The sequence below is a fragment of the Lissotriton vulgaris genome, chromosome 2_1 (genome assembly GCF_964263255.1).
Source record: "Lissotriton vulgaris chromosome 2_1, aLisVul1.2, whole genome shotgun sequence".
NCBI lineage: Eukaryota > Metazoa > Chordata > Amphibia > Caudata > Salamandridae > Lissotriton > Lissotriton vulgaris.
The window spans coordinates 1,568,043,256-1,568,069,239 of NC_141687.1; the positions used below are offsets into that span (position 1 = coordinate 1,568,043,256).

A 25,984-nucleotide genomic window follows, 5' to 3' on the forward strand; every position below is an offset into this window, starting at 1 on the left:
CTGCCCTTGGATTGGTAAATTGGTTCCTCTATTTTCATATTCTTTTAATACGAGTATTTTACCCATAAAGGATATGCATGTGGAATCATTCACACTTCTCTAAAGTCTATTATACTCCGGTACAAGCATTTATTGGAAACTACTTATATTAACTAATGTTGTAAATACCATTTAAATATTTCGGAGGTGGAAACATTGGCTATCATAATATCTTGCAGATTGCTTTTTTCCCTAGACATAAATTCCTAATGGACAAACCATTTCATCTTATTTTGATGTAAATTAGTTTGTGCTTCAAAAATAGCTTTTCTCTGTGATTCCCATTCTTATTAGCTGTTTATTTTTCGGTGGCGAATCCAGTGCATATGAGGAATCTGAATATAATAGGTTGTGATTACAAAATCCCACCCAATTCAACAGAAAGTGTGTTAACTATTTTTTCAACCTCCTCGACTGTGTTCTCTTTTTTAATATTACTCTAAACTAAAGTTCTGCAGCAGTGGGAACATGCTGCTCTGTAGATTGCTGTTAGATATGCTCAGAATAAGAATTGTCTGATTTGATTTACAAAGCTGCATGATTAGGAACCTTTATTCTTTTCTCAGCACAGACAACAATAACGTTTTTATACGTTTTTACTAACTACTTGTATTGACACAAGAAGTGTAATTTGACACTCTTAATACAATGCATTGCATTGTGTTATTAAAGCACCCCTGTGTGTTTTTCAGAACAATAACATGTTAAAATATGGATAATATACTTTCCAATGTTTGAAAAAATATCTGATGTAGGTATTTAAGACCAGACACTTTGTCACACAGATGTTGCTAGCACACCCATATTAGATATATAGCACTTTATAGCATTCACCACGCCCTGGTATGTTAAAATAAAATACTGTTAAATGTAGTGCACGTTTTTTGAGGGTGTATGAACTTGGGTTATTGGTTGAGGGTCTAAGGAAGCCCCATTCAGGCACCAACCTCAATCCTTGTCCGGGTGGACTACAAAAATCACTAAACCTGTGCTCAACCCTCTAGTAGCGTGGTACAAAAGAAGTCACGTTTTACTTAGAGGTAATGTCTAAAGAATTTATGTAGCACACAAACAGTAATAAGGTGAAAACACAAAACAAGAAAAATCCCGAACCAATTTAGAGCAATGGAGTACATTTTAGTAAAAACAATTATACCATGTGCAGTGGAATGATAAAAAAATAATCAAAAGATCTGGTCATGCTAGACCGGGGAAAAGTCACAAGTCCAGGCCAACCACGATGGACCACAGATTGGATTCAGGGACTAGGTTATACCTGTTGAAAAGTTAACTTTTAAGTCTGGTGCAAAGACTTCCATTTGTGGTGAAGCAGGCTGGCAGGAGGAGGCTGAGCATCAAGGACAGTCTTCGCTGTAGCACAAAGAATAGGTCAGGGATTGCAGAGAGTCATCACTGTAGTGCAAAGAAATGGCCAAGCACCATGCACTGTCATTGCTATACCTTTTCGTGGGCTGGTGTGGCTGTAGCACGAATTGCAGGTCTTGTGTTGTTGGTCATCACAGGTGCCAACTGTCGGCGTGCAGAGGAGTACTGCAGAAGGTAGCCACCTGGATGTAACAATCATGTCTCAAACGTAATGGAGGCACAACCAAAATTATGTATCTAGGAAATGCACTCAACAAGGAGCTCAAAGTATCATGGCTAAAAAATAAAAAATAAAACATGTCTGGTACCCCCTCCAGTAACCAAGTGCAAAATAAAAATCTTGGGCATGTGGCTCGACAAGTCACTCAAATTCAACCAGCAAGCAGTGGAAGTAGCAGGTGTCTGTCGCGACATCATTAGAATGCTGCGGAAACTCCTCCCCCTACTTCCCATGGGGGGCAAGGAGAATTATGGTCCAGGCCTTAGTTCTCTCGTGCCTGGACTACAGCAACTCACTGTACCTAGGAACACCTAAGTCCACCTTAAGGAAGCTACAAGTGGCACAGACCTGTGCCAACTGACTACTGTCGGGGTCGTCCAGGAAGCAGTCAGCCATGCCCTGCCTAAAGTCCTTACATTGGCTTCCCATAGAGAAGAGGGTCAAATTTAAAGCCCTATGTACTGCACACAAGACCCTCAAGGGTAAAGGCCCACTCATTAACCAGCCTCTTATTGTGGCATACTGGCCGACAAAAAACCTCCGCACTACAAAGCTAATGCTAGCTACCATCCCTAAAATCCAAAGTATGCGAAGTGGGGGACGTTCCTTTTCATACAATACTGCTAGGCTGTGGAACTCCCTCCCCCTGCATTTGCACTCACAGACTTTCCACCTCACTTTTCGAAAATGTCTCAAAAGCTGGCTATTTCAGAATGCCAACTGGTAGCTTTTCCATATGCCTACTCTTTCTGCCGCTAGCGCTGGGATGCCTTAGGGTATTTCCATTAGAAGTAATGGGGTAACCCATGAACCTCAGAACCTGGGTGAGGTAATTAACCCAAAAACTATGGTTCTGTTGGGAATCCCAATGAAATTGAGAAAAGTATTGAATACTTAAACACAGCTATATCCCATGAGGATATAGGAGAAACACACACTGACCACAAGAGTTATATAGGTAAATTTGTTGTCTTTAACCTTGTGATGAATTAATTCACGGTTTTATCAATGCTGTCCAAACAAAAAACATAACACATGAACTGAATACACATTGGGTGAGTGAGTGACTGGTGACAAAGTGCTGAACTTCAATAAGTTAAGTGTACACAAAGGTCAGACATAAAGACGGAACATTACATGACAGTGTGTCCACATTCAGATACAGTACTCTCAAACAATGTAGCTTATTTCTTTGTTTCGTCGGGTCTCCGTGTGGACTGATGCCAAAACAGAACGTCGACGTTTCGACCCTAGATAAATTCGCTTATTATGAGCATCAATGGCAGGTCTTCATCAGGAATGCAAGAGGGTAGGACAACCTGTGATACTCAGGTATGTGCTAGGCCCAATGGATGTAAGCCCTAGTTTCTGATATAAATTAGACACTCACTTAGGGCATGGGCTGATGACCATTTCATAATTCCTCCGAATCAAACCGGCTTTACAAGCAATACTAGCACCTCTGTAAATCTTATGACCCTCTCCTGCTTGATTGATCAGGCGGAGTTTAGTTCTTGCCCACTCTATATGGGATTCATTGATTACAAAGCCGCCTTTGACAATGTGAACAGAGCCAAGCTCTGGCAGAAGCTGTATAGACTAAACATCCCAAATTATATTTTAAGGGCCATACAGCTTCTACATCAGGACACATGGGTCAGGATCAAGATTGGGGATGGCTCTAGACTATCACGCCCAATTCCGACGACAAAAGGTCTAAAACAAGGATGTGTCCTGGCCCCCATACTTTTCAATTTGTTCCTATCCGACCTTCCTGAAGCCTTAAACAAGGTAAATTCCCATGCTCCCAAAGTAGCTGGTTTCTAGTTGTCAAACCTTCTACATGCTGATGATGTGGTCCTTCTTAGTAAAACAAAGAGCGGCCTGCAAAGACTCATGGATGCTACCTCTGAATATTCAAACAAGAATGAGCTCCAGATTAACAGCAAAAAGACAAAAATGTTGGCGGTACGTCCAGGAAAGGCTAAGAACCGGGAAAGCATTGCTGAATCCAACTGCCATAAGTACCTTGGTGTCCTTTTTAATAACAATGGCAGATACAAAACTCATCTAGAAGAACAAAAAAAGAAGGGTGCTGCACTTGCTTTTGCAATTAGTTCCATACACAAGAAACTACTTGGCCCAACATTCGCTCCAACAATGCAGGTCGCGCAGGCAAAAATTATTCCCACAACAACCTACGGTAGCGAGGTCCTAAAAGGATCAGACAGTGGCCAATTGGATATCATTATTACAAAAATCTACAGAACAGTGTTCAAGCTACCAACTCAGACATCACCGGCCCAAATCAGGCTGCATCTGGGTATCTGCAATCAATCACTTGCCAGAGCCATGAGTTTTCTAATGTGCTGTCACAAATTGAAGTCATTGAAGGAAGGCAGCCTAGCTCAACATCTATGGGCTTGTCTTTATACGAACCTATGGCAAGCAGGGCATGAATATTGGGAAAGAGGTTTAAGAACGTTATGCCTGAAAGATCTTTGGAGCATGCAAGTAAGCCAAAATGAATTCAAACGGCTAGTAAAAATAAGTACAAAAAAGCTCTCTTCAGTGGAAGACAAGGCTCGTCTAGCAAAAAGAAGTAACGGATGGAGGACCTTGCAATCTTATGTCCAGCTGATCCCACAGCAGTACCTAACCCTACCATTCACTGCATGAACAAAACTAAGTTTTTTAAAATGGAAGTTAACTTGTTGGTCCACTCACCAAAATGGAAAAGAGATCCCGGTCAGGAACACTGTTGACTTTGTGGGAATCACAAAGAAGACATAATACACATCCTATGCCTCTGTTCAAACCTGCTGAATGAAAGACGGTCCATTTTAAGGAAACTCTGGAATAAAAACATGATTAGATCGTACAGAGCAGCATTTTTGGCCTGCTTTGATCCTCGGAACACCAAATTAAACTGTGCCGTGGTAAGGTTTTTGGATCAAGCAGCAAAAAAACTTTGTGAGGGGACCTAAATCTGTGAACCTCCATCAGCATAACAACTTGGCAAGTTCCATTTGCCACCTTTCTCTATATTGGACACAAACTTACATTCTCTTTTACATGTATACTTTGATATATTTTTTTAAATCCTGTAACTTGCAAAGGTTTTTTTAATCACGCAATAAAGTTTAACTTTTTAGATATCAATTAGCCATGTGCGTACCTGTTGTTCTTAAGCGTAATCTTCAACACCAGCCGGTGTGAAGATCTTGAGTGGCAGTGCCGCCTTTGCGATCACCTGGAAAAAAGGGAGGAGTCCGTTCTCAGAACTGTGTCTAGTGTGGCTCATAGTGATTAGTTAAACTCATACTAAGCACTTGGTGGCAACTATATGGTTCTAGTAACTAAGATATATTTACGGGCATGGTACAGAGGTGGTGGGTCTGTGCCTTGTTTGTAGCACTGTGGGTAGCATGCACGTGCCAAAAAGGTCATGAAAATGGCGGCTTATGGACGTGAAGGTAACTACACCTCCACAGTAGTCCAGTTCGTGGTGAGTAATGTTTGGCCATCAACACAAATGACAAGGAATGACAAGGTATCATGCATCTGGGTATCAAAATCAAGACCTCTCCATGCGCGCCCAGATTAGCTCGGTTGTCCCATCCTGTTTCTTATCCCTCATAACTATCCGCAAAATCTTCCGCTACTTCTCAGTTGAAGCCCTTAAACTTATTATGCTGGCGATAATTCTTTCCTGCCTAGATTATGGCAACGCCCTGTACGTTGGCATTCCCGCGTACGAGCGCCGCCGCCTACAGCTCATTCAAAACCAAGCAGCTCGCCTCATCTATAGGCTTCCGAAGTCACATCACATTACCCCTCTGTTAAAGTCTCTCTATTGGCTCCCTATATTTGAACGGTCTGTATTTAAGATGGGCTGCCTGATCTTTATGTCGCTTGCTGGCACGGCCCCTGCCTATATCACATCTAAGATCAGAGCCTACGTGCCTGGTTGAAGCCTTTTTAATAATCAAATAATTTTTAGGACTCTGGGCCAAATGCATACATATATATAGTGCTTGCAAAGCATGTGGTTTGTCTAATCACAGGATTTGCAACCGCTAAATGGCTTGTACAAATATACTAAATCCATATACCGATTTGGTAACATGTTACTGATTCGCTAAATGAGTTTAGAAAAACATAAGGGATAGCTGTTTGGAAGGGGCGAGTTTAAGGTGTCCCTTCCAAACAGCGATTCCTTATGGTATGTATCAAAGTTTTGTAGTTTCATTCCAGTCGCAAAACAATAACAAAGGAGGTGGTAAGCCAATAATAAACGAGGGAAGGTCCTTAAGGAACACCTTCCCCTTTGAGAATGTTAAAAAAATATATTTTTAATAGTAGACAGTGGCCCACCGGACCAAAACCTTCTTCTAAAAAATTAAAGTTGAATTGTAAATTTTTATGGTCTAGCTTGACAGCGCTGATGTTGCCAGACTGTTATGTGAGTATCACAATAAAGGGGCTTTGGCTCCACACACATGTTGGGAGTCAGGAGTACATGTTTTGATAGGCAGAACTTGTGTGCTTCCACAAACATGTCATTGCCCTCCACACAGCTATGATCTGTTTGTTCAGCCTGAGCTGAAACCTTCAGGGACACACACATGACACTGCAATGCATTAAAGAGTTTAAGATACCTAGATAATTGATAGTGTCTTTCTCTGGCTAAAGCACCAATGGGAGTAGGGCAGTTATTATTCCACATGGATGTTTGGCTCTGGCCTTGGAGTGTAACAAACACCTGACTGTTTCATCTTACCTATATTATTGTACAGTTCTTTGCTTCCACAAAATACATATCAATTTCTATGCTATTTACATGTAATGCATCACATTTATATACAACATTCCTTAAAAGCCAGACCTTTTGACGTAGTCAATGCTTGTTAGTTTTCTAATTTTTTTATACGGAAAATGGATTCCTTTAAAATAAAAAAATCTTTATTTAAAAGCAGTCCACCATCCCGGTGATGTCTGCCATTTCTAATGGTACACAAATTACAATCAACCTCAATATTATTTATGATGTAGGTTAATTTGTCACCCACAAGGAATTCCTAATTTAAAAATAATACATTCATACATTCATACATTGAGAATAGGGATTACTAAATAGCAATTCAGAAAAAGGTCACTATTTGGAAATCACTATTCTAAATGTTCATACACCTGACCCTATGTGTCAATGAGACCTCCATGCCAGGTAGTCGTGTCTTTGCCACTATAATCTACTACAAGCAATCATATTGGAAGCTGCATGTTTGTGGAACGATTTATACAATTCCATTTCATCCACACGCCTCTTGTTGCTAGTTGATAACTCTGCTCTTTCTATTTTTCAGACAATGTCACATCAGTGAAACAGTCACGATACAGGATCATTATTGAACACGCTGAGAATGGGGGTCTGGAATGCCCAGACACTTTATTTGAAGAACGAGAATGTGAAAACTTTGTCTTTTGCCCAACATACAGGTACAGTAGCTAAACTGCTTGTAATTAATTCCCACACTACCAGTTTCCCTTTACAGACTGAGACAGTGTCAAACTTTGGACTTATAGTGATATATAGTTTTCAGTTAAGTTTGTTTCAGACCCAAGCTCAAACATGTACTCTTAACTTATTTCATCACAGACTGTTGAAAAGGGGGAAAATATGTTGGTGCTCAATAAAAGTCACCTTTATTTTCCTGCCACCAGAATTACAATTGTCTGGGTCCAGGTAAATCTGGGGGTAGTGAAATAATGGTCATTACACGTTTTGGGAAATAAAGTGCACGAATCAACATTACAGCATCAACCCCATTGAGGTATTCCCCTCTTCCTCCATTGTTTCAATGCTTTCAGTGACCAACTGCTCTATGTGAAATGGCACAGATTAAAACTATGGTTACTGTTCCCATCAGGATTACCGGGAGTCCTCATAATAAGGCCTTTTGTGTGTCCCTGCCCTGTTGCAGCCACATTAAGAGATGTGGTGTAAATCCATGACTTTCCTTCTCCTTACAAAACTAGATATTGTAAACAAGGGATATTCAACATACAGCCAGATAGAGAGGCACAAGCAGACACTCCCAGACACACACAAGCAACTGCATACATAAATGCATCCATCTGTTAATAATAATAAATCTGATGTTGGTGTACACAATGATATATGTATGTATAATAACAAACTTGCATCTCCTTTGTTGAATTCCCCCGATATTACCTTCCCCTCAACCCGAGTCAGAGATACGTGGTTAGGCAGGCCCTACAACCTGCCCTGAAGCAACTGATTGGCAGATCATAGGTGGGGGGGGATATGTATCCCTTAGACAAGTGTGTGAACAGGAAAGCCCAGATCGATCCTCCAGATAGGCAGCAACATCACAAATGTCTCAGAGATTGGCTCTAATAAAACATGTTTGCTAAGTGGGGTGTGCACTATCAAAAACATCATAAAATCAGATGCCACGCTAAGTTAGAAACACACAGCCAATCAGAACACAGCATGCACACTACAGGCAGTGATAACTTGCTCCCCATGCTGGACATCTGGACACATACCCACTGACCCTGCATTGTGTCCACACAAGGTCGAGGCCCATCTGCCCTTTTGCAAACAGAGTTATTATCTCGTGACTAGGCCCAGATTTCTGTCTTTAAAGGAATATACAAATCGTTTTATGATACTTTATGCTGGCTGAAACCAATGTGCTCTGAGACAGTCTTTAGCCCCCGACTGTTGCCTACTCTCCAGGCCACTGCATTTAAATAAGCCAACTGTTTATTTTTTGCCAAACATCTATTGTTTTTTTCCCTTTTTTCAAGGTAAATTCATATTCGAGCTGCACATCAGTTTATAGAATGCTGATTAACACATCTCTGGTCCTGCAGTACCTCAGAACTCTGCTGTGACTAGACTGTTCTGAATGCGTTTGTCACAACTTTCTTTTGCGCATCAAGAAACATCGATATCTGGATTGCTGCAATCAAAGTAAAACCAGCCAAATTGCAGTCTGCCAGAGTAAAACACGTTTGAAATTGTGACATCTTAAATTACTAATTTGAAGGGTGAATTACAGGGTATGTGAAGAAGTGGGAGCAGCTGGATGACATTTTACAGTTGCAGTTGTTCTCCATTAACTTCGTGTGGTTCCTAAACCAAATTGTTCCTGCAATTTCAGGTCACCTTCAGTGCTCACTGCATAGGTATTTTCCCAATGTACTACAATCCAAATTGATAATTTGTGAGGAGAAGAGGTCATCTTCCTCGGTTAGGTTTTAAACCCTCTGGCTCTCAGTCCTTATGTTGCAGGTCAGTAGCCACTTGTTCAAGTCTCTCTTTAGCATGCAGGCAGTTGTTCACACGAACTTGGCTTCACTCAGGGTTCAGATGTAATATTACAATTTACAAAGATTTTCAGGACAAGCTTACATCAGTCTTATATATGAAGATTGACAGACTGGTGTCATTCAGCAAGGTATAAATGCGTCACATGTGATCATATATTGAACACCATCTTAGATATAGCTTACCTGGATATAAAATGGGGTTTGCAGCGGAGGCAGCTGCTGCCCCGTGCTTGCCTCTGGCGATCCCTGGCACTATTTTCCTACCCTTGTATAGCATCCCTCCCAGTCCTGTAGCATGTAAATGAATCACGACCACACACAGAACTTGGTATTACATGTCTTCTCTAAAGTGTAACCATTAACTGAAATGGACTGAGTCATTAATGTTATTACCCACACCCAATCACTTACGTCACTAGACTATGGAGTCCATTAGTGACCATAGGGGTCCTTCGCTCTATAGTACACAGGACACCATATCTTCCCCATTGGTAAAAAAATATATACGAACAAAACATATACGCATCATAGTTCTTCAATGAATCTTCGAGGCCCTCAAACCACCCTTTCAGATCTTGTGGTGTGAGGCTGAAGAGAGACAAGAGAAAAAACTCCAGCAGGCACTTGTGAGCTAGCCACTGAGGCTGTCCCGGAGCTCTCCTTGGCCTCTGATGACAGAATCTCACTCCAGATGTCTGGAACTGACAGACTGTGAGTCATTGTCTTGAAACGTGAGAAATCCCTCATAATGGGCATTCCAAGACTGTGAGCAGTCACCATGTGTGTTTTTTATTAGTCACAACTTGCAATTGATCTGCCTTGAATGGAGGATCTTATTTCCGTTTACGCCGCTGCTTGACAAGTGCGCGATCCTCTTTTGGAACAAAGTGGCCACATCAGCACTTGTCTGCAAAAGTCTTCATTCTGGACTTGTGAGATGAATCAGTGAGTCGAACTTTCTGAGTATCAATAGTTCTTTCAGTTGTCCACTGGGGCAACCTAGTACCCTTAGCTCTCCCAAACATTCAGGGTGACTGGGCTTTCACTGGTTTTAGAATGGGGATAGATCTGTAGGCACAAAGAGTAGAATGAAGAACTAACTTGAGCTCAAGTCCCTCTAGGGCACTTCGCTGGACGGCCTTCTTAAGAGTGCTCATAAAACGTTCAATAATGCCATCAGTCTGCAGGCATAGAGGTGTGATTTTTTTGAATGCTTGATATACAAATCAGAAAGAAAGTCTTTGAATTCTCAATGGTGGGCTATTTTCAGATTTTAGAATAGATGGAACACTCCAGGTTGAAAATATGTTTTTTAATCTTTCATATACTCGATCATGAGTGATTGATGAAAGGTCTTCCAGCAGTGAAAACCAGGAGTACTCATCTGCAATTACCATGAGGTAATGGCCATTTTCAGGATTTCCAAAGAAGTCAACTGCAATTTTCTACCAGACGTATTTTGGAAAATCTGACATGTTCCAAGGACGCTGTGTTATTTTGGGAGATAAACAATTACACAAATGGCAAGCCTGGTACTCTCTTTCAACACACTCATCAAGATGAGGGAACCAAACACAGTTCTAGAGGGCTCACTTTGTAGTGACAATACCACAATGTCCCTAACGTGCCACTTCAATGACTTGCTGTTGTAGACTTTCAGGAATGACAATTCACGACCATCGCAAGATAATTCTTGAATTTCTGACATACACCATTGTTATCAAGAGGTCAAGCATGTGTTCTCCATGATTGATGCATAATAATGTCTTTGAGGATGAGCATATTCCTGTTTGCATTGGTAGCAACATTTATCTGCTCCACGGACACAGATGCAGGAGTTCTGGATCTCACAATAAAGTTAATGTAGGCCTCAACCACTTTGGAAGGGGGTTCCCTGACACTGTATGGACACTCAAGAAAAGTAATCAGCAGCAGGGCTTTGACATTTTCCCAGGCGGTGAACAATGATGTAGTCATACCCTTGGAGTCTCAGCCCCCACCCCTCAATGTGGAGGGGCATCTTGGCCTTTGGATTGCAAAAAATAGCGAGCAGTGCTTCTTGATCAGTAACAAGCAAATATGATTCTGATACAGAAACACATGAACGTGTGCAAGCCTATACAATAGGCAGGCTTTCTTTCTTAGGTTGCGAGTAAGCTTGTTCAGTCTGTGACAAACTTCGGCTTGCATTAGCTGCAATATATATTTGTGCATTTGTATGTCCACTATGTTGGGGAAGAATCTCACCCAAACTTACTGGCCTGGGATCCACAAAAATGTCTGTATTGAATGTTGGATCAAAATGAGCCATTTCCTGTGTCCATGGACATTTCCTGGATACCCTCATGGGTAATAACCCACACTACATACATCTGCTAACTAGCTAATACTTTGTGTAAAAGTTCACAAACATTTGAGAGAAAGAACAATGAAAGTTATGATGCAAATCAAAAATGGTTTCAGATTTGTTCACACAACGCCTCCTGAATTTCTTCCCACATGTGTGCCCACACACAAGCACAAACACACCAACACACACATGTGCACACACACACTCTCACTGAACATGGTACATAGCAATTGCTTCAGAAGTTTAACTATAGGCTTTTCATAGCCCTTCTACTCTGCTGGAATTTTTGACTTCCCTTCAGTTTTTTTGGTGAAGATCATTTATTATTTAAAGACCTAAAACCTAAAACATTGCAGGCTCTCATTCATGAATATGTTTATGGTTCCTAAAATAATTATACTATATTATATTATATTCTATTATATTCTATTCTATTATATTATATTATATTATATTATATTATATTACGTTATATTATATTATAAGTTTCTTTATCTCATCTGCACTTTGCAAACAGCTATCCAAGTGTTATAGAAATCTGTAAGAGAGAGTGAAGAGTACAAAATGTACAAGTGAGGCCCTTGGCTGAAAGGCAGTGGTCCAACCACACCTATACAGCAAGACGCTCTCTTCACTCACTCTCTGTAGAAAACCACATGCATTTTAAAGTGCATTGCATGATTAAAACCACAGGGTTTAATAAACAACCTATTTTTTTGACACAGAGCTTTAAGAAATACCTGCCGACCTAGAATTTGAGATTAAGCAACAAGGCGTTGGTCCATATTCGGAGATAGAAACTAGCAGATTAGGGAACATGTTTTTCCTCCACAGGTAGCAAAATTGTGGCATCACCTTCCACCTGATATTTATTCAGTTTAGAAACAGTGCCACTTAAAAACATATTTGTGTTGTTGAATGACAGTGGTTTATTGACAGTAGCACTTCAGAGTAGCGTATTTTTAAACCTCATAGTGCAGTTGGTTCCAAAGCTTTTTGTGCTGTGGCTCCGTTGACCTATATTGACCCTTGGCCACGACTCCCCATTGTTACTTTCTTTTGGAGGGTTGAAAGCCTGGCCTCAGGAGTACTTCCACTTTCTCCCTGAAATTAATTGGGATGAAGCAGATAAAGGTGTGATAATTATAGATGTAATCCTATCCTAGTCACTGCGGAGCCCCATGCACTGTCAGCGACTGATTGAAGGAACACAGGTTGTCGAATAAGTGAACTGTTACTCCAGTGTGATGCAGTGCTCTCTAAAGAAGAGTCTTTACCTCATTCCTGAGCAGGGTTTGGAAGGCCTCGATGCACACAGGAATGTTGTTTTAGAGTCTGGGTGCATTGAGAAGGTCAGCATCTGACATCAAATGTCTTTCTTTTTGCACATTATTGTCGCTAGTCTGATGGTACCAGGCTGTCTTTCGTTCCTTGACAGTACAGTCCTTGAGACTGAGGGTGGTCTCAAAGGTGAATACAAGTAACGTGTTATGTGAAAGTTGGGGTCTAAATTGGTGTTGGTTCATGCCACTGATTCAAGTTTGGACTAGTTACTGCTTCTTTTTCTTGTCAAATAACAGCCCCTTGTGGGACTGAGCATCTAGTTCTGAATAAGGGGCAGGCATTGCTTGTGGTGTAGAATGCCCGGAGCAGAGGACACTTTCAAGTGATATGACCTTTCCCCAATAGGGCCCTGTGAGTGCTAAGACTGCGACAGTGACCTCTCCCTTAAGTGTACCCAATAGCTTCCCAGGAATGTTCGGTTCCTCAAACATCATGTCGTTGATATAGGACTCAGCAGTGAGAGCTTGTTACCAGCAGTGCCCTGTTAGTACTGTCACTATAGCACTGTGAGTTTCATGCCCTGCTCCCAGTGCTGTAGGACCCCAGCAGTGTTATCTTCTTTCTATTTGTGAACTAACGGTGCTGTACAAAACTAGCAGTGTGAGCTTCCTCCCAACTAGAGATGGGCAAGACTGGCAGATGGCTCCAGTTGAATATATACCCTGACTTTGCCATTGCCCCATGGAACTAGTGACCCTAAAAGGAGCTGGGCCTGGCACCCCGGACAGGGCCTCTTTTCCTCCTTAGTGTAGTTCTTGTTTTGATTCTTTTATTGAAGTTTTGACAAGACAGACATAGGACATATCAACAATACGGGCGAGCATGCGACCACCCTTCCCAATTGGCGGGGTCCATTGGTGCTGCGTAGAATGCGTCCTTGAGTGCTGGGGAGGCCCTGTAGGCGAAGTAAAGCTCTGATCCGATCCCATGAACATCCAACCATCCCTCCCCCTCCCCGCTCCCACCCGTATCCCACCCATGTTCCCCCTTCCCCGGTGTGGTAAGTGCGGTGATATCAGTTCTCATAAGGCCTGCAGGATAGGCAACAATCAGTTGAGTGATCGGGTTTCCCCCCGGAAGTCGTCTGGAAGCCGGAGCACCCTGAGGTATTTTGGGCAGGTGATTTCATTGAATTCCTCTGATAGGAGAGAGACAAGGGGCTGCCATGTATCGAGGAATGTGTCCTGTGTTTGGGTAAGGGAGGCCTGTATCTTCTCCATTCCCATAATATACCACAGGCGGTGGAGCCATCCTGTGTGGGTAGGCTTCCTAGGGGTGCCCCAAAGAGATAGGATGTGTTGGGTGGCTGCCCCATCGCTTGCCCCATCTGTCTCCCCCTGATCAATTTAAGAGGGAATGTGATAGCGTTGGGAAGGCCAAGGAGCGTGTATGCCGGAAACCGGAGAATTTCCGTGTCAAAGTGTGTGTCAAAGCTCCTGAGCACTTCCTCCCAGTACTCCTGGACCTCTGTGCATTCCCAAAGGATGTGAGTGAGTGTCCCCTGCTGTCCGCAACCCCTCCAGCACTTAGGGTCCCTACGCGGGTTGCTTTGATGGAGCCGCGCCAGTGTAAGGTGCCAATAGTATGCTATTTTCACCGCCGCCTCCTTACTGGCTACATTACGGGCGGTATGGTGGGCCCTGAAGTATATGTCCTGCCATTCCTTATCTGTGAGGGAGCATCCTAATTCGTGTTCCCATCTATTCTGTCCCGCCGATCGTGCAGCAGGGGGAGGTGGACTGAGCATCAGGTAGAGGTCAGTGATTGCGTGTCTGTCAGTTGTTTTCGTGTGGAGCCATTTTTCGTATTCTGTTAGGGGTCTGCTCACGTGGGGTACCACATCCTTTTCTGTGAGCCAGTGTCTGATCTGGAAGTATTGGAAGCGTTGGATCCGTGGGAGTGTGTAGTAGTCTTGTAAAGGGCATATCTGCATGAAGGCCGCGGGGTCGAAGAGGTCGCCAGCTGCCTTGCATTCTGACTCCCGCCACTGCGAAAACGACCCGGGGGTCAATCCCGGAGGGAACGCTGGGTTTCCAAACAGAGGGGACATCGGGGACGGGAATGTGGTAAGGCCCTTCGGAACTGCTACCTTGTCCCTTACCTGCATTACCGTTCTCGTGATGGGCGATTTCCTGAGGTACGAGGGCCTGTCTTTTCGGCCCAGGAATGGGACTTTCCATAGGGACATCTGACCCATAGCTCGGTCTTGAAATAACCACTGCTTCTCCGATTCGGGCCTGCTCCATTCCAGGAGGTAGCGCAGTTGTGACACGTGGAAGTAGCGAAGCAAGTCAGGGACCCCAAGATCGCCTTCCGCTGTGGTCCGTGTGTTCAGGTCCCTTCGCAAACGCGGGCGCTTACCAGCTCACACAAAGTGTGTGATGGAGTCCTGCAATTGTTTGAGCATGCCAATTGGGGGAGTTACCGGAGTGGTCTGGAACAAGTACAAGACCTTTGGTAGTAGGGTCATTTTTATCGCTGCCACTCGTCCCAACCAGGAAAGCGGTTGACGACGCCATCTCGCCAGGTCCCCCTTCAGGGCAGCTAGTAGAGCCGTATAGTTCCGCTCGACCGTTTGGGTCGTGCTCAGGGTTAGGGAGATGCCCTGGTAGGGTATGGACATCTGGACTTGAAGGCCCCCGTATTTCTGATGGCCGCGCCGCGCAGCTTTTGCGTTCCGACCCAGAGGCAGGATTAGGGATTTCTCCACGTTCATCTTGAACCCCGATACATTCCCGAAGCTCTCTATCTCCGAAAGGAAAGCCGGTACCGACGTCGAGGGGTTCTCCAGGGCCGCCAGGACGTCGTCTGCGTATAGACTTATGGTCTGCGGTTCTCCACCGAACCGAACGCCTGTAATGGACCCGTTGTCTCGGATCTGCTTGGCTAGTGGTTCGATATACAGAGCGAATAGCAGGGGTGAAAGAGGACACCCTTGCCTGGTTCCCCTTCCGATGTCTAGAGGTCTCGAGCGTACCCCATTGACTGTGATCCTGGCCTGCGGGGCGGCGTAGCAGCTAGCGACCCATGTGCGGAACCGGTCTCCGAACCCAAAGCGCGCCAGGACGGCGTCCAGATAACCCCAGTCTACCCTGTCGAACACCTTTTCTGTATCTACTGACAGTAGGACCGCGTCAGAGTCATTGTAGTGGGTTTTATCAATGACATGAAGTAGGCGCTTGGTATTGTCCGCCCACTGTCTTTTGGGGATAAATCCCGCTTGGTCCGGTTCAATGATTCCCGGTAGGCACGGGCCCAGTCTTGCTGCCAGCACGCTTGTGAACAGTTTTAGGTCGATGTTGAGTAGGGAGATGGGTCTATATGCTTGCATTGGGATGGGTCTTTGCCTGGCTTGGGGATGACCACGATGTCAGCTTTCAACATGTCCTGAGGGATGGAGCCTCTGCCCTGGAAGGAATTGAAAAGTCTGGTTAATACCGGTGTGACTTGGGGGCAGAAAGCCTTGTAGAAGCTCGCCGAAAAGCCATCCGGGCATGGGGCCTTTAGAGAATTGAGAGGCGCTATCGCGGAGATGACCTCCTCGGTTCTGATGGGAGCCTCGAGGGAGGCCCTAGTGGGTTCATCCAGGGGTGTTATCTCTGTGTCCCGGAGATAAGAGTCTGCGGAAATCAGCCCGTCCGGTGGCTCCGCCGTATACAGCGAGGCATAAAACTCGTGGAAGGCTTCTGCTATTTGGTCATCTTCTCGGACGACTTTCCCATCATGGGTACGGATGGAGGGGACTTTCGCCCGCAGGGTCTTTGCTTTGAGGCAACTCGCCAGCAGGCGCCCTGTCTTATTGTCACCCACATAGTAGGTGTGGCGCAGCCGTAGGGCTGCGTATTCCGCCCTATCTAGATCTAAGCTGGCGAGTTGGGCCCTGACCACCTTAAGCTGCCTCCAGATCCTGGGAGCCCCGGTCCGACTATGAGCTTGCTCAAGATCAAGCGCTTGTGCGGACAAGGATTGCCTTTTATCCCTCCGTTCCTTGGCTTCCGCCGCGGCTACAGAAATCAGTTCCCCCCTCACTACCGCCTTAAGCGCCCCCCACACCGCAGCCTGGGAAACCTCCGGGGTGTCGTTGGTCTGCAGATATTCTTTGATGCAGTCTTGGAGCCACTGCGTCACCCCCTCATGTTGCAGGAGGGCATCATTGAGGCGCCATCTGCCTTTCCTTTGTGTGACTCTAGGGGCTTGCATGTGCAGCATGAGCGCATCGTGGTCAGACAACGCCGCCGGGAGCACCTCCACATCCTCTATCAAGGGAATCACATCCACGTTACCGAAAAAGTGGTAGATGCGTGCGAAAGTGCGGTGTACGTGGGAGTAGAAAGTGTATCCCGGGGTGAAGGGATGGTGTTTGCGCCACAGGTCCACAAACCCCTCCTCCAACAACCATTGGCTCCCCTCCTGTGTGATCGCCCCGGAAAACCCCTGTCGATGGCCAGACCTGTCAATGTTGGGGTCCATCACTAGGTTTGTGTCTCCCCCCACCAGTATTGTTAGGTTGCAGTGCGTCCGCCAGTGCCCCCTTGAGGAATGGTTCTTGCCTGGTGTTCGGAGCATAAAGGGAGCCTACACCATTTCCAGCCCACCGATATGGATGGTGTGGTCTAGGAATCTCCCCTTAATTTCAGCCACCTTGTCCCCAACTGTCCCCTTAAAATGACGTGCCACTAGTAAGGCCACCCCCGCTTTCTTCTCTAGGGTTGAGGAGTAGTGCTGGAGCGGGAAGGCCCTTGAGCACATCCTGTGCCAATCTTTGGAGAGCAAGTGAGTTTCCTGGAGCAGACACATTTCGGCTCCTGAGTTTTCTAAGAAGGACAGGACAGCCCTGCGTTTAACGGGGTTATTAAGCCCCTTCACATTCAAGGTGACAATCTTCAGCGTAGAGCTAGCCATTCATGGGAGTTGTGTGAGTCGCGCAGCAGTTTCGGCCTTCCCGGGGTCTGCCAGGTCCCCATGTCGGTCCGTCCCGACTCTATTGTACCACACCGGGAGGGTCCTGATGCCTCCTCCCCCCTTGATCCCAACTTTCCCAACTGACTCCCCCCCAGCCCACTCCTCCCCCAACTCCCAACCCCTCCCCACATCCCCCCCCCTGAACTACCCCCCAAAACAACTCCCAAAGTCTCGGGCCTATCGGGACAGAGTCCAGGTCCGTAGTTCATCATAGAAAGTGAGGGCATGGTGGCGGCCGACTCTTCTGCCCCCGACCCCTCCCTCCCGGTGAGGGAGGCTAATGAGGACAATCCCCTGTGTCTGACACATCACTGTTTAGCGGCTGTATTGTCCGCCACCTCCTGCACTGCCGCTTCTCGTTCCTGGGCGGCCAGGAGAGGGTCCGGCTTCCGGAAGGATTTAGGGGAACGTCGTCTCCGCACTGTCTGCCCGCTGCCCCTGGACCTCTGGCTTGCTCCGTCCGTAGATTCGAGTTGGGGGGTCTCGCTCGTGGCCGCGTCCTCCGGTGGGTCAATGTCTAGCACGGCACAAGTGTCCTGGAGGGAACGAAGCTGATGTAGAGATCCCTTCCACTTGAAGATGAGGTGGAACGGGTGGCCCCAGGTGTAGGGCACGCCTTTGTCTCTCAGGAAGTCAGTTGCCACCTTGAAGGAGCGTCTTTTTTTCAAAGTGATGGCGGAGAGATCCTGAAAGAGGGCCACTTGGTCTCCTCGGAAGATAACCGGCTGTCGCACTCGGGCCTCCCTCAAGATACGTTCTTTCAGAAGGAAGTCCGGGAGAAAGGCCAGTGTATCCAGATGGGGGGCCAGTGCCCGGCGCGCTGGGCCGACCCTGTGAGCGCGGTCAATTCGGATGTCAAATTTGCCGGGTTCCCCAAGGATCTCCCAGAAAAGGTCCTGTAGGTACATTGTGACGCTGTTCCCTTCCGATTTCAATGGAACTCAACGGACTCTGATGTTTTTCCGTCGGGAACGGTTCTCAAGATCCTCCTAGTGGGCCTGGAGATCCACTTGCTGATCCTGTAGGCGTATAATCTCCTGTTGTAGCCGTTCCACTTCCATGCTGCGGGTCTGATCTGCCTCTTCCATCGCCGCCACCCGCTCTCCCAAGCCATCCACGTCTCTGCGCAGTTCCTTCTGCTCCCCCGCAAGCTCCTGTTTCAAAGTCTGAAAGTCATCTCTCAGGGTGTTGAAGAGGGAGGCCAAGAAGGCCTTTGTGATAGGTGCAGAGTCGTCGTCCGTGCTCGAGGCGGCAACCGGTGTCTTGGGGGCGACTGCGCCGAGGCTTTCCCGTCTTTGCGGCGTTTTTGTGGAGCAAGTCCGATATGGTACGGTTGCCTTTGCGCCCCGCGTTGGCCATTTCGGTGATCAGGCAGGGGCGGCGGAGGAGAGGGAGCCGGGTCCTCTACCTGTGTCGGGCTTCCAGGCTCGGGGGTCCGGAGTCCCTGCTCCTTTGCTGCAAAAAGCTGCAGGTAGCTCCGGTCCAACTGCGTCGGCCGCCCCAGGGAGGGCACACTCAGTCCGGTTCGCCAAAGCACGCTCCGGGCGTCGGAGGTTGCTGAGCAGTTCAGGGGGGGGGATCCCCACGTAGTCCAGATCCGATGTGAGTTTCAGCACTCCCCGCCGTCTGCCCACCAACTCCCGGGGACAGCGTCCGCAGCACCAGAACCCGCCGTGTTGGGTCTAACCATCGCGGGCCTCTGGAGGGGGCCTTCCTGGTGAACACGGGCGGTGGGACCGTCGCACCAACCCCGGCTTCCTCCCGCACCTGGCGAGCTGTCGTGCCTTTCCCGCTCTCTCCTTTAGGGGATACTGCCCATAGGGCTCTCGTGGGCCGCCCGATGAGTGCTTTAAGTGTCGCACTGGGACCAGGTCCGAGGCCGGGGAGCCAGGTGGCGCGGCCGCCCGCTCGTCCCCTCTAGTCTCTACCTCAGCCCCCACTCAATCACAGTCCCGGGGCCTATCGCCGGCAGAGCATGAAGTCTGGTTGCAGCGGTCCCAGTGTTGCGCCCTGCACGCGTTCAGGGGTCTCCTGCTTGGGCCCGGCCTTCTCCAGTGCTCCTCCGCCTTCCCGCTGTGCCTCCCTCCACACCTTACCGGAGGAGCCGCCAGTCACGGGGGGGGGTCGCTGCCACCTTCTCTGTCGCCGGGCCACTTCTTTCGGTGAGCACACTTCCTTTCGCTCCGGGCCCGGACTAGGCCCGAAGCCGGGGGCTCAGTTGCTGTGGAGGTACGCCTTCCCCCTCGGCTCCTGGGTGTAGCGCTGCTCGGCCTTTCCCCAGACGCCCGTCTCGGCTCTCACTCGGCCCTCGGTCCAGGGGCCGACACCGATCCTCCACCTCTCCTCGCCGTCAACCCTCGCCTGGCCCGCTCCTGCGGCCGCTGAAGCCAGGGGAGCACCGCAGGCACCGGCCACCCTTCGCTGCTCTCCCTCAGCTTCGCGCCTCCGGAGGCCGAATCTCGCCCGCGCCGTTTTCCGCCAGCAGCGCCCACCAAATCAACTCCTTTGCGGCACCGGGTGTTTCGGCTGGCTTTGAGGCGTCGATCAGTCGGGGGGAAAGGGGAGATAACCCGCTATTTAACAGAAATTAGGGGCTTAGGGCCGGGGAGCCTCCGAGAACGCGTCCGTTCGGGCCGCCATCTTAGCCACGCCCCCCCTTAGTATAGTTCTTAAAGACATAAAAACACTGAATACAGGACATCTGAGTAGAAACTGGAATTTGAACGAAGAACATGTATGGAAGTCTCAATTTGAGTTGAAGAGATGTAATTAGAGCACTTCCTCTATGGGATCTCCTGTACCTGCTATTAACAAGACAGAGACATTTTAGGCAAATAAAGTTACTTCACACTCCCATTTTTCTTCGCCAACTAATTTAAAAGCGCCATGACTAAAGTTTGTTCAGGGTGCATGTTATACAAAACACAAACTCTTATTTGATTTAACTGAAATATGCTCCACATACATTAGTAGGGATGGCCATATATATAGTGTTAATGACAAACTGACATTTCATCCTCACTGATGCCATAATGGTATACTACACCAGTAAAAACACATGACGCAGAGTGCAAAGTGATGTCAAAAAAGTCAAGCCTGGTTGCTGTTAAACATGACAGAGGTCTCCCAGATCAAGAAAATGAACTTGATTTTACTCTAAATTCTACCAGAACATATTTAAAAGCAGTTTTCCTGTCAAGAAGCAAGGTTTCAAAATATTCTGTGCTTTTGTAAAAGCCAGGCTAGAATCTATCTTTTTCTTGTCATTATTTAGCGCTCTGTAACTATGCATTGCATCACAGCATACAGAGCCTCTCCCTCCTCTCAAATCTAACCACACAATCAAAACAATCAATCAAACATTAGTCCCCTCCCTTTTTGGGTCTCCCTTTTGTTGTCTGGAATACCTCGTGCCCTGGCGCAGCATATCAAATATTGATATTACCTCAAAATGCCTGAAGACATGAAAATGTCACACAAAAGCAAACTTCGGTAGTTATGTACCTGAACATATTAAATCAAGAAACATCAATGAAAATAGCTATTCATTAAATATACAGTACCTTTGAAAAAAGCTCTCAACTTGGGCCACCTTAGATCGCTAGTGCTTCACCCGGAGAACTTAAGCCAATCAGAACGTCTCAGCATGTGGGTGAATCAGTCTTCCAAGCATGGAGTGGTGATGTAAGATGATAAGAGTGACTCAATCATCATAGATGACTCCATGTCACCGGAACACTACTTTCCACTTCTGGGTTTAAATTAAACTAGGTGGACTCTGTGAGTTGTAGTCTTGGTTTATTTAGAGCCAGTGGGGCTAACACACCTGAAGAGGACATGTAAAAGTAAAACATGGAAACAGGAAAACGGTGTCCCAATGACATATTGTCCCTTTGATGGTTTAGTGTTGTGTTTACAATTTGATCTTTCATTTGTCACAGGGGGCAGGCCATCTAAGGTTGAACCTGTGTCACCTCTCTGGCAAAGTATAGTTTTTGTGGAAAAAACATTTGCCTGTTTTCTGCTGTGAACAGGTTCAGACCCATTTGTGATTTTCATACCTGAGTTGTTGTTTTCTTCATTTTAAGCCCTATTTTGGACCAACAGGCAAATTGGTACAGGGCATATTTGTCTGTTTTTTTGCAAGAGTCTCTCTGGTTTAGAAAATGCTTAATTTTATCCCTGGGCTGCACATGTGCCTGGTGTTTAATTTGAGCTGATGGCTGCTGTCAGGGTCCACTGGCTTGCATTTTTGCAGGCCGGCTCCTATTTTAACTCAACGACATTCCTTAGAGCATGAGAGGGAAAAACAAAGCAAAAAAAGGTGGAAGAAGAGAAAGAAGAAAAATTATCACTAAGTAAAAAGCAGGAACATCCAAAAGTGGGATAAAGAGGTAGAGGATGCCTGTTATTTAATTAAAGAGGCGTGAGGTAGAATCAGGACTACGCAGCCTTGGCACTTGGCATGCTGAGATTTATTAACACCAGCACTTTCCTGTAGAAATTAGGCGCTGGAGAAAAAAGTGAATATGTCTTTATCTACCCTGCAAATGAAAACCCTTTGAGTAAGTGTTTGTAATTGGGAAGATCTCTTTGTGCCTTTTGAGTTGGGGACGGGTTGAGAAGATCCTCAGAAGCTTCATTGGCTGATTCATGTAACTACATCAGTGACTTTCTCACTGTGCTCGTCTGGCTGTTGCAGGTAGATAGATCTGTAGATTTGGCGCTTGTTCCTAAGACATGTAATTTATTTCTGGTCGGGTGCAGACTGCCTTTCAGTCTGAGGTTGATATGTGACATTCCGGAAATATTGTCACTGTTGACAGTTCACATAGCTTTAGGATTATAAAGGCTGAGGTAGACAAAGACCTGCCCTGCCCCCAGGCCTCTACTCTGCATGTTACCCTGGAGCCCGAAAACAGGCTCTCAAAGTCAACATTCTAAAGTTGGATTTCAATCTGTGCACAATAGTGAATAATGCCTCATTGTTGTTCTAATTCTCACATTTGTGGGATGATTTGGATGGAGGTGCTTTGACATTTAAAAAACCGAATGTATTTTTGTCTGTTGTGTGGGTCCATGTAAACACATCCCTCCCTGCTCCGGTATGCAGGCTCCTGAGTCAGTTCAACCCCCTAAACAGTGATCCCAAACCAAACTGTGTGCTATGCGTGCATCTGTTTGCGTGCCCATGGCTAGTTTTTATGGTACACTGGGGTGCCCCGACGCAGAGATTGGGAATCACTGTATAGTGCCATTTGACTCTTTTGACTGAGCAAGCAGCACATTACCCAACACCCTCGCCCCTCTCAAGATCTCCACAACCAACCACACCAACAAGAAAGCCGACTGGTTCACCGAAGACCTTGGGACCTCCAAGCACACCTGTCGGAAGCTGTAGAAGAAATGGCTCCGCGACCGATCACCAGACAGCCTCACAGCCCACAAGAACGCCACCCGCAGACACCACCAACTCATCAGGACCGCCAAAAGGACCGCCTTCAAGGACCGCCTAGACAACAACGCACACAACATCAAAGAGCTCTTCAGCATTGTGAAAGAACTTTCCAACCCCAGCTCCAACACCAATGACATTCCACCATCACAAGACCTGTGCGACTCCCTGGCCACCTTCTTTCACCGCAAGATCACCGACATCCACGACAGCTTCAACTGTGACACCCCCGCACCCACCACCAAGAACACCATCCCCACAACCTACACCCACACCAGTCGCCTGACTGCCTGGTCCAGAGCCAGCGACGAAGACACCATCAAAACCATGAACTCCATCCTCTCCGGATCCCCATCCGACCCGTGCCCTCACCACGTTTTCAACATTGCCAGCACAACCATTGCACCACACCTCCGGAAAACAATCAACATCTCCTTTGAGACAGCATCTTTCCTGGAAAGCTGGAAATACGCCGAGATCAACGCCCTTCTGAAGAAACCCAAGGAGGACCCCAAGGACCTCAAGAACTTCCTGCCCATCTCCCTGCTTCCGTTCCCGGCAAAAGTGACAGAGAAGATTGTCAACAAACAGCTAACCCGCTACCTCGATGACAACAACATCCTGGACCCCTCCCAATCCGGCTTCTGCAGCAACCACAGCACCGAGACTGCCCTCATCGCCGCCACCAACGACATCAGGATCCTGATGGACAAAGGAGAAACAGCCGCCCTCATCCTCCTGGACCTGTCAGCTGCCTTCAACACAGTCTGCCACCGCACCCTATCAGCACGCCCCATGACGCCGGAATTCAAGAGAAGCCCTGGCCTGGACAACATCCTTCCTCTCCGGCAGAACCTAGAGCGTCCGCCTCCCACCCTTCTGCTCAAAAACCACTGAGATCATCTGCTGCATCCCACAAGGATCCTCCCCTAGCCCGATGCTGTTCAACATCTACATGGCACCTCTCGCCCATGTCGCACGACAGCACAACCTCAACATCATCTCCTATGCCGACGACACCCCGCTGATAATATCCCTCACCGAAGACCCCCACACCGCCAAAGCCAACCTTCACAGAGGAATAAAGGCCATCGCCGACTGGATGAAGGACAGCAGACTGAAGCTGAATTCAGCCAAGATGGAGGTCCTCATCCTTGGACCCACCCCATCAGCCTGGGACAACTCCTGGTGGCCCACATCGCTAGGCACAGCCCCGGAACCCACCGACCACGCACGCAACCTGGGGTTCATCCTCGAATCCACCCTCTCCATGACCAAGCAAGTCAACGCCGTCTCCGCGTCCTGCTTCAACACCCTCCGTATGCTCCGCAGGATCTTCAAATGGATCCCTCCCGACATGAGAAAAACCGTCACCCAGGCCCTCATCACCGGCAGACTCGACTACGGGAACGCCCTCTACTCAGACTGGCTCCCCGTCAACAAGAGAACCACCTTCAAACTCCTCACCCACGCACACAAAGCACTACACAACACCGGACCAACATAACTCAACAACCGACTCAGCTTCCACACCCCCACCCGCAACCTCCGCTCTGCCACCCTCGCCTTCACCACAGTTCCTCGTATCTGGAAAACCACCACCGGCGGCAGATCCTTCTCCTACCTCACCGCCAAGACCTGGAACGCTCTCCCTACCAGCCTACGACAGACCCAGGACCTGCTGGGCTTCAGAAGACTTCTCAAGACCTTGCTCTTCGATCAGTAGGAGCCCCCCCCCCCCCAGTGCCTTGGGACCCTCACGGGTATGTTGCGCTCTTTACAAATGCATTGATTGATTGATTGATTGATTGATTGATTGATTGATTACGCCACTCAACAACATAAAAAAAACCTTCCTTTAGTTAACCTAGTAACACCACATGGTTATTTTACATTAAAGGTCTGCCTGAGATGTTCATTTGAGAATATTTCAAATAACGTTGGCAGAATTAGAGCAGATGAAGCAAAATAATTCAGTCAGAAAGGGCCTGATGGGGCCTGAGGTCATTGCTGTACAATATTGGACCAAAAATAGAACCCTGCCGAGACGGGCCGAAGGAGATTGGATTGGAAAGAGATAACACAGTACGAGGTATTGTCTTGAACTTGAGAAGCAAGGAGGCATAAAAGAACGGTGTTCTAAAAGCCGTTAAGAATTGATGCAGTAATAGTGAAGCAGACCAATATTCAGTTTTGTAAACCAAACTGGGATGCGGCTCATAAACTCAGAATATGCATCTAACTAAAGCAAATATACAGAGCGACTTGCCAATAAGTACAGGCCATTGTCAACTAGGACTACAGGCTGTGCTGTGATGTCCAAAGGGTGTGTTCCCCTGCCAGCTCAGATCCACTGGGCAAGTAAATTTGAATGATATTAACATATTCTTGTACTAAGCGCCTCATAACACATTTCTGCAGTGCTTAGGTGGCGTAAATAACAGGTGTTGCTATTCACCAGATTAATAGTCCTCAATATACCAGCTTCTGAAGGCTGGGTTAACCTTGCTGTTATTCAAATTATGAACCATAGATCATTATTGTATCTAGGGGTCACCAGAGTTACAGTTCCAACACTTGTTAGACATTTGCCACCCCTGACACTGCTCTTGTAACCTCTGGCCTCAGTTTGCAAAGGCAGCACTATTATCATGTTTGAAAATAAAAAACAGCTTTAGGTTTTTTCTGACGTTTGACACATTAAACTGTTTCGGTATGTCCAATCAAGTCAGATGTTGCTTAGCAACACAATCTTTAATGCTTCCTATGTTCTAGGCTCCCCAAGCATAACTTTGTCTTGCAGACTCTGGAGTCGCTGAACTGGAGTGCATCTGTGGTGGCTACCTTTCTCAGAGGATAATACAG

The 25,984-nt window shown here is 46.9% G+C and overlaps 1 protein-coding gene across 1 annotated transcript in view; it reads left to right on the forward strand.

Annotated features, from left to right (window-relative positions):
- THSD7B (thrombospondin type 1 domain containing 7B) overlaps positions 1-25,984 on the forward strand; it is a 1,756,834-nt gene that overhangs the window by 798,981 nt on the left and 931,869 nt on the right. Inside the window, exon 10 of the mRNA XM_086957451.1 lies at positions 7,013-7,145. Coding sequence (XP_086813577.1) covers positions 7,013-7,145 — 133 coding nt within the window. The remainder of the gene's footprint in view (positions 1-7,012; positions 7,146-25,984) is intronic.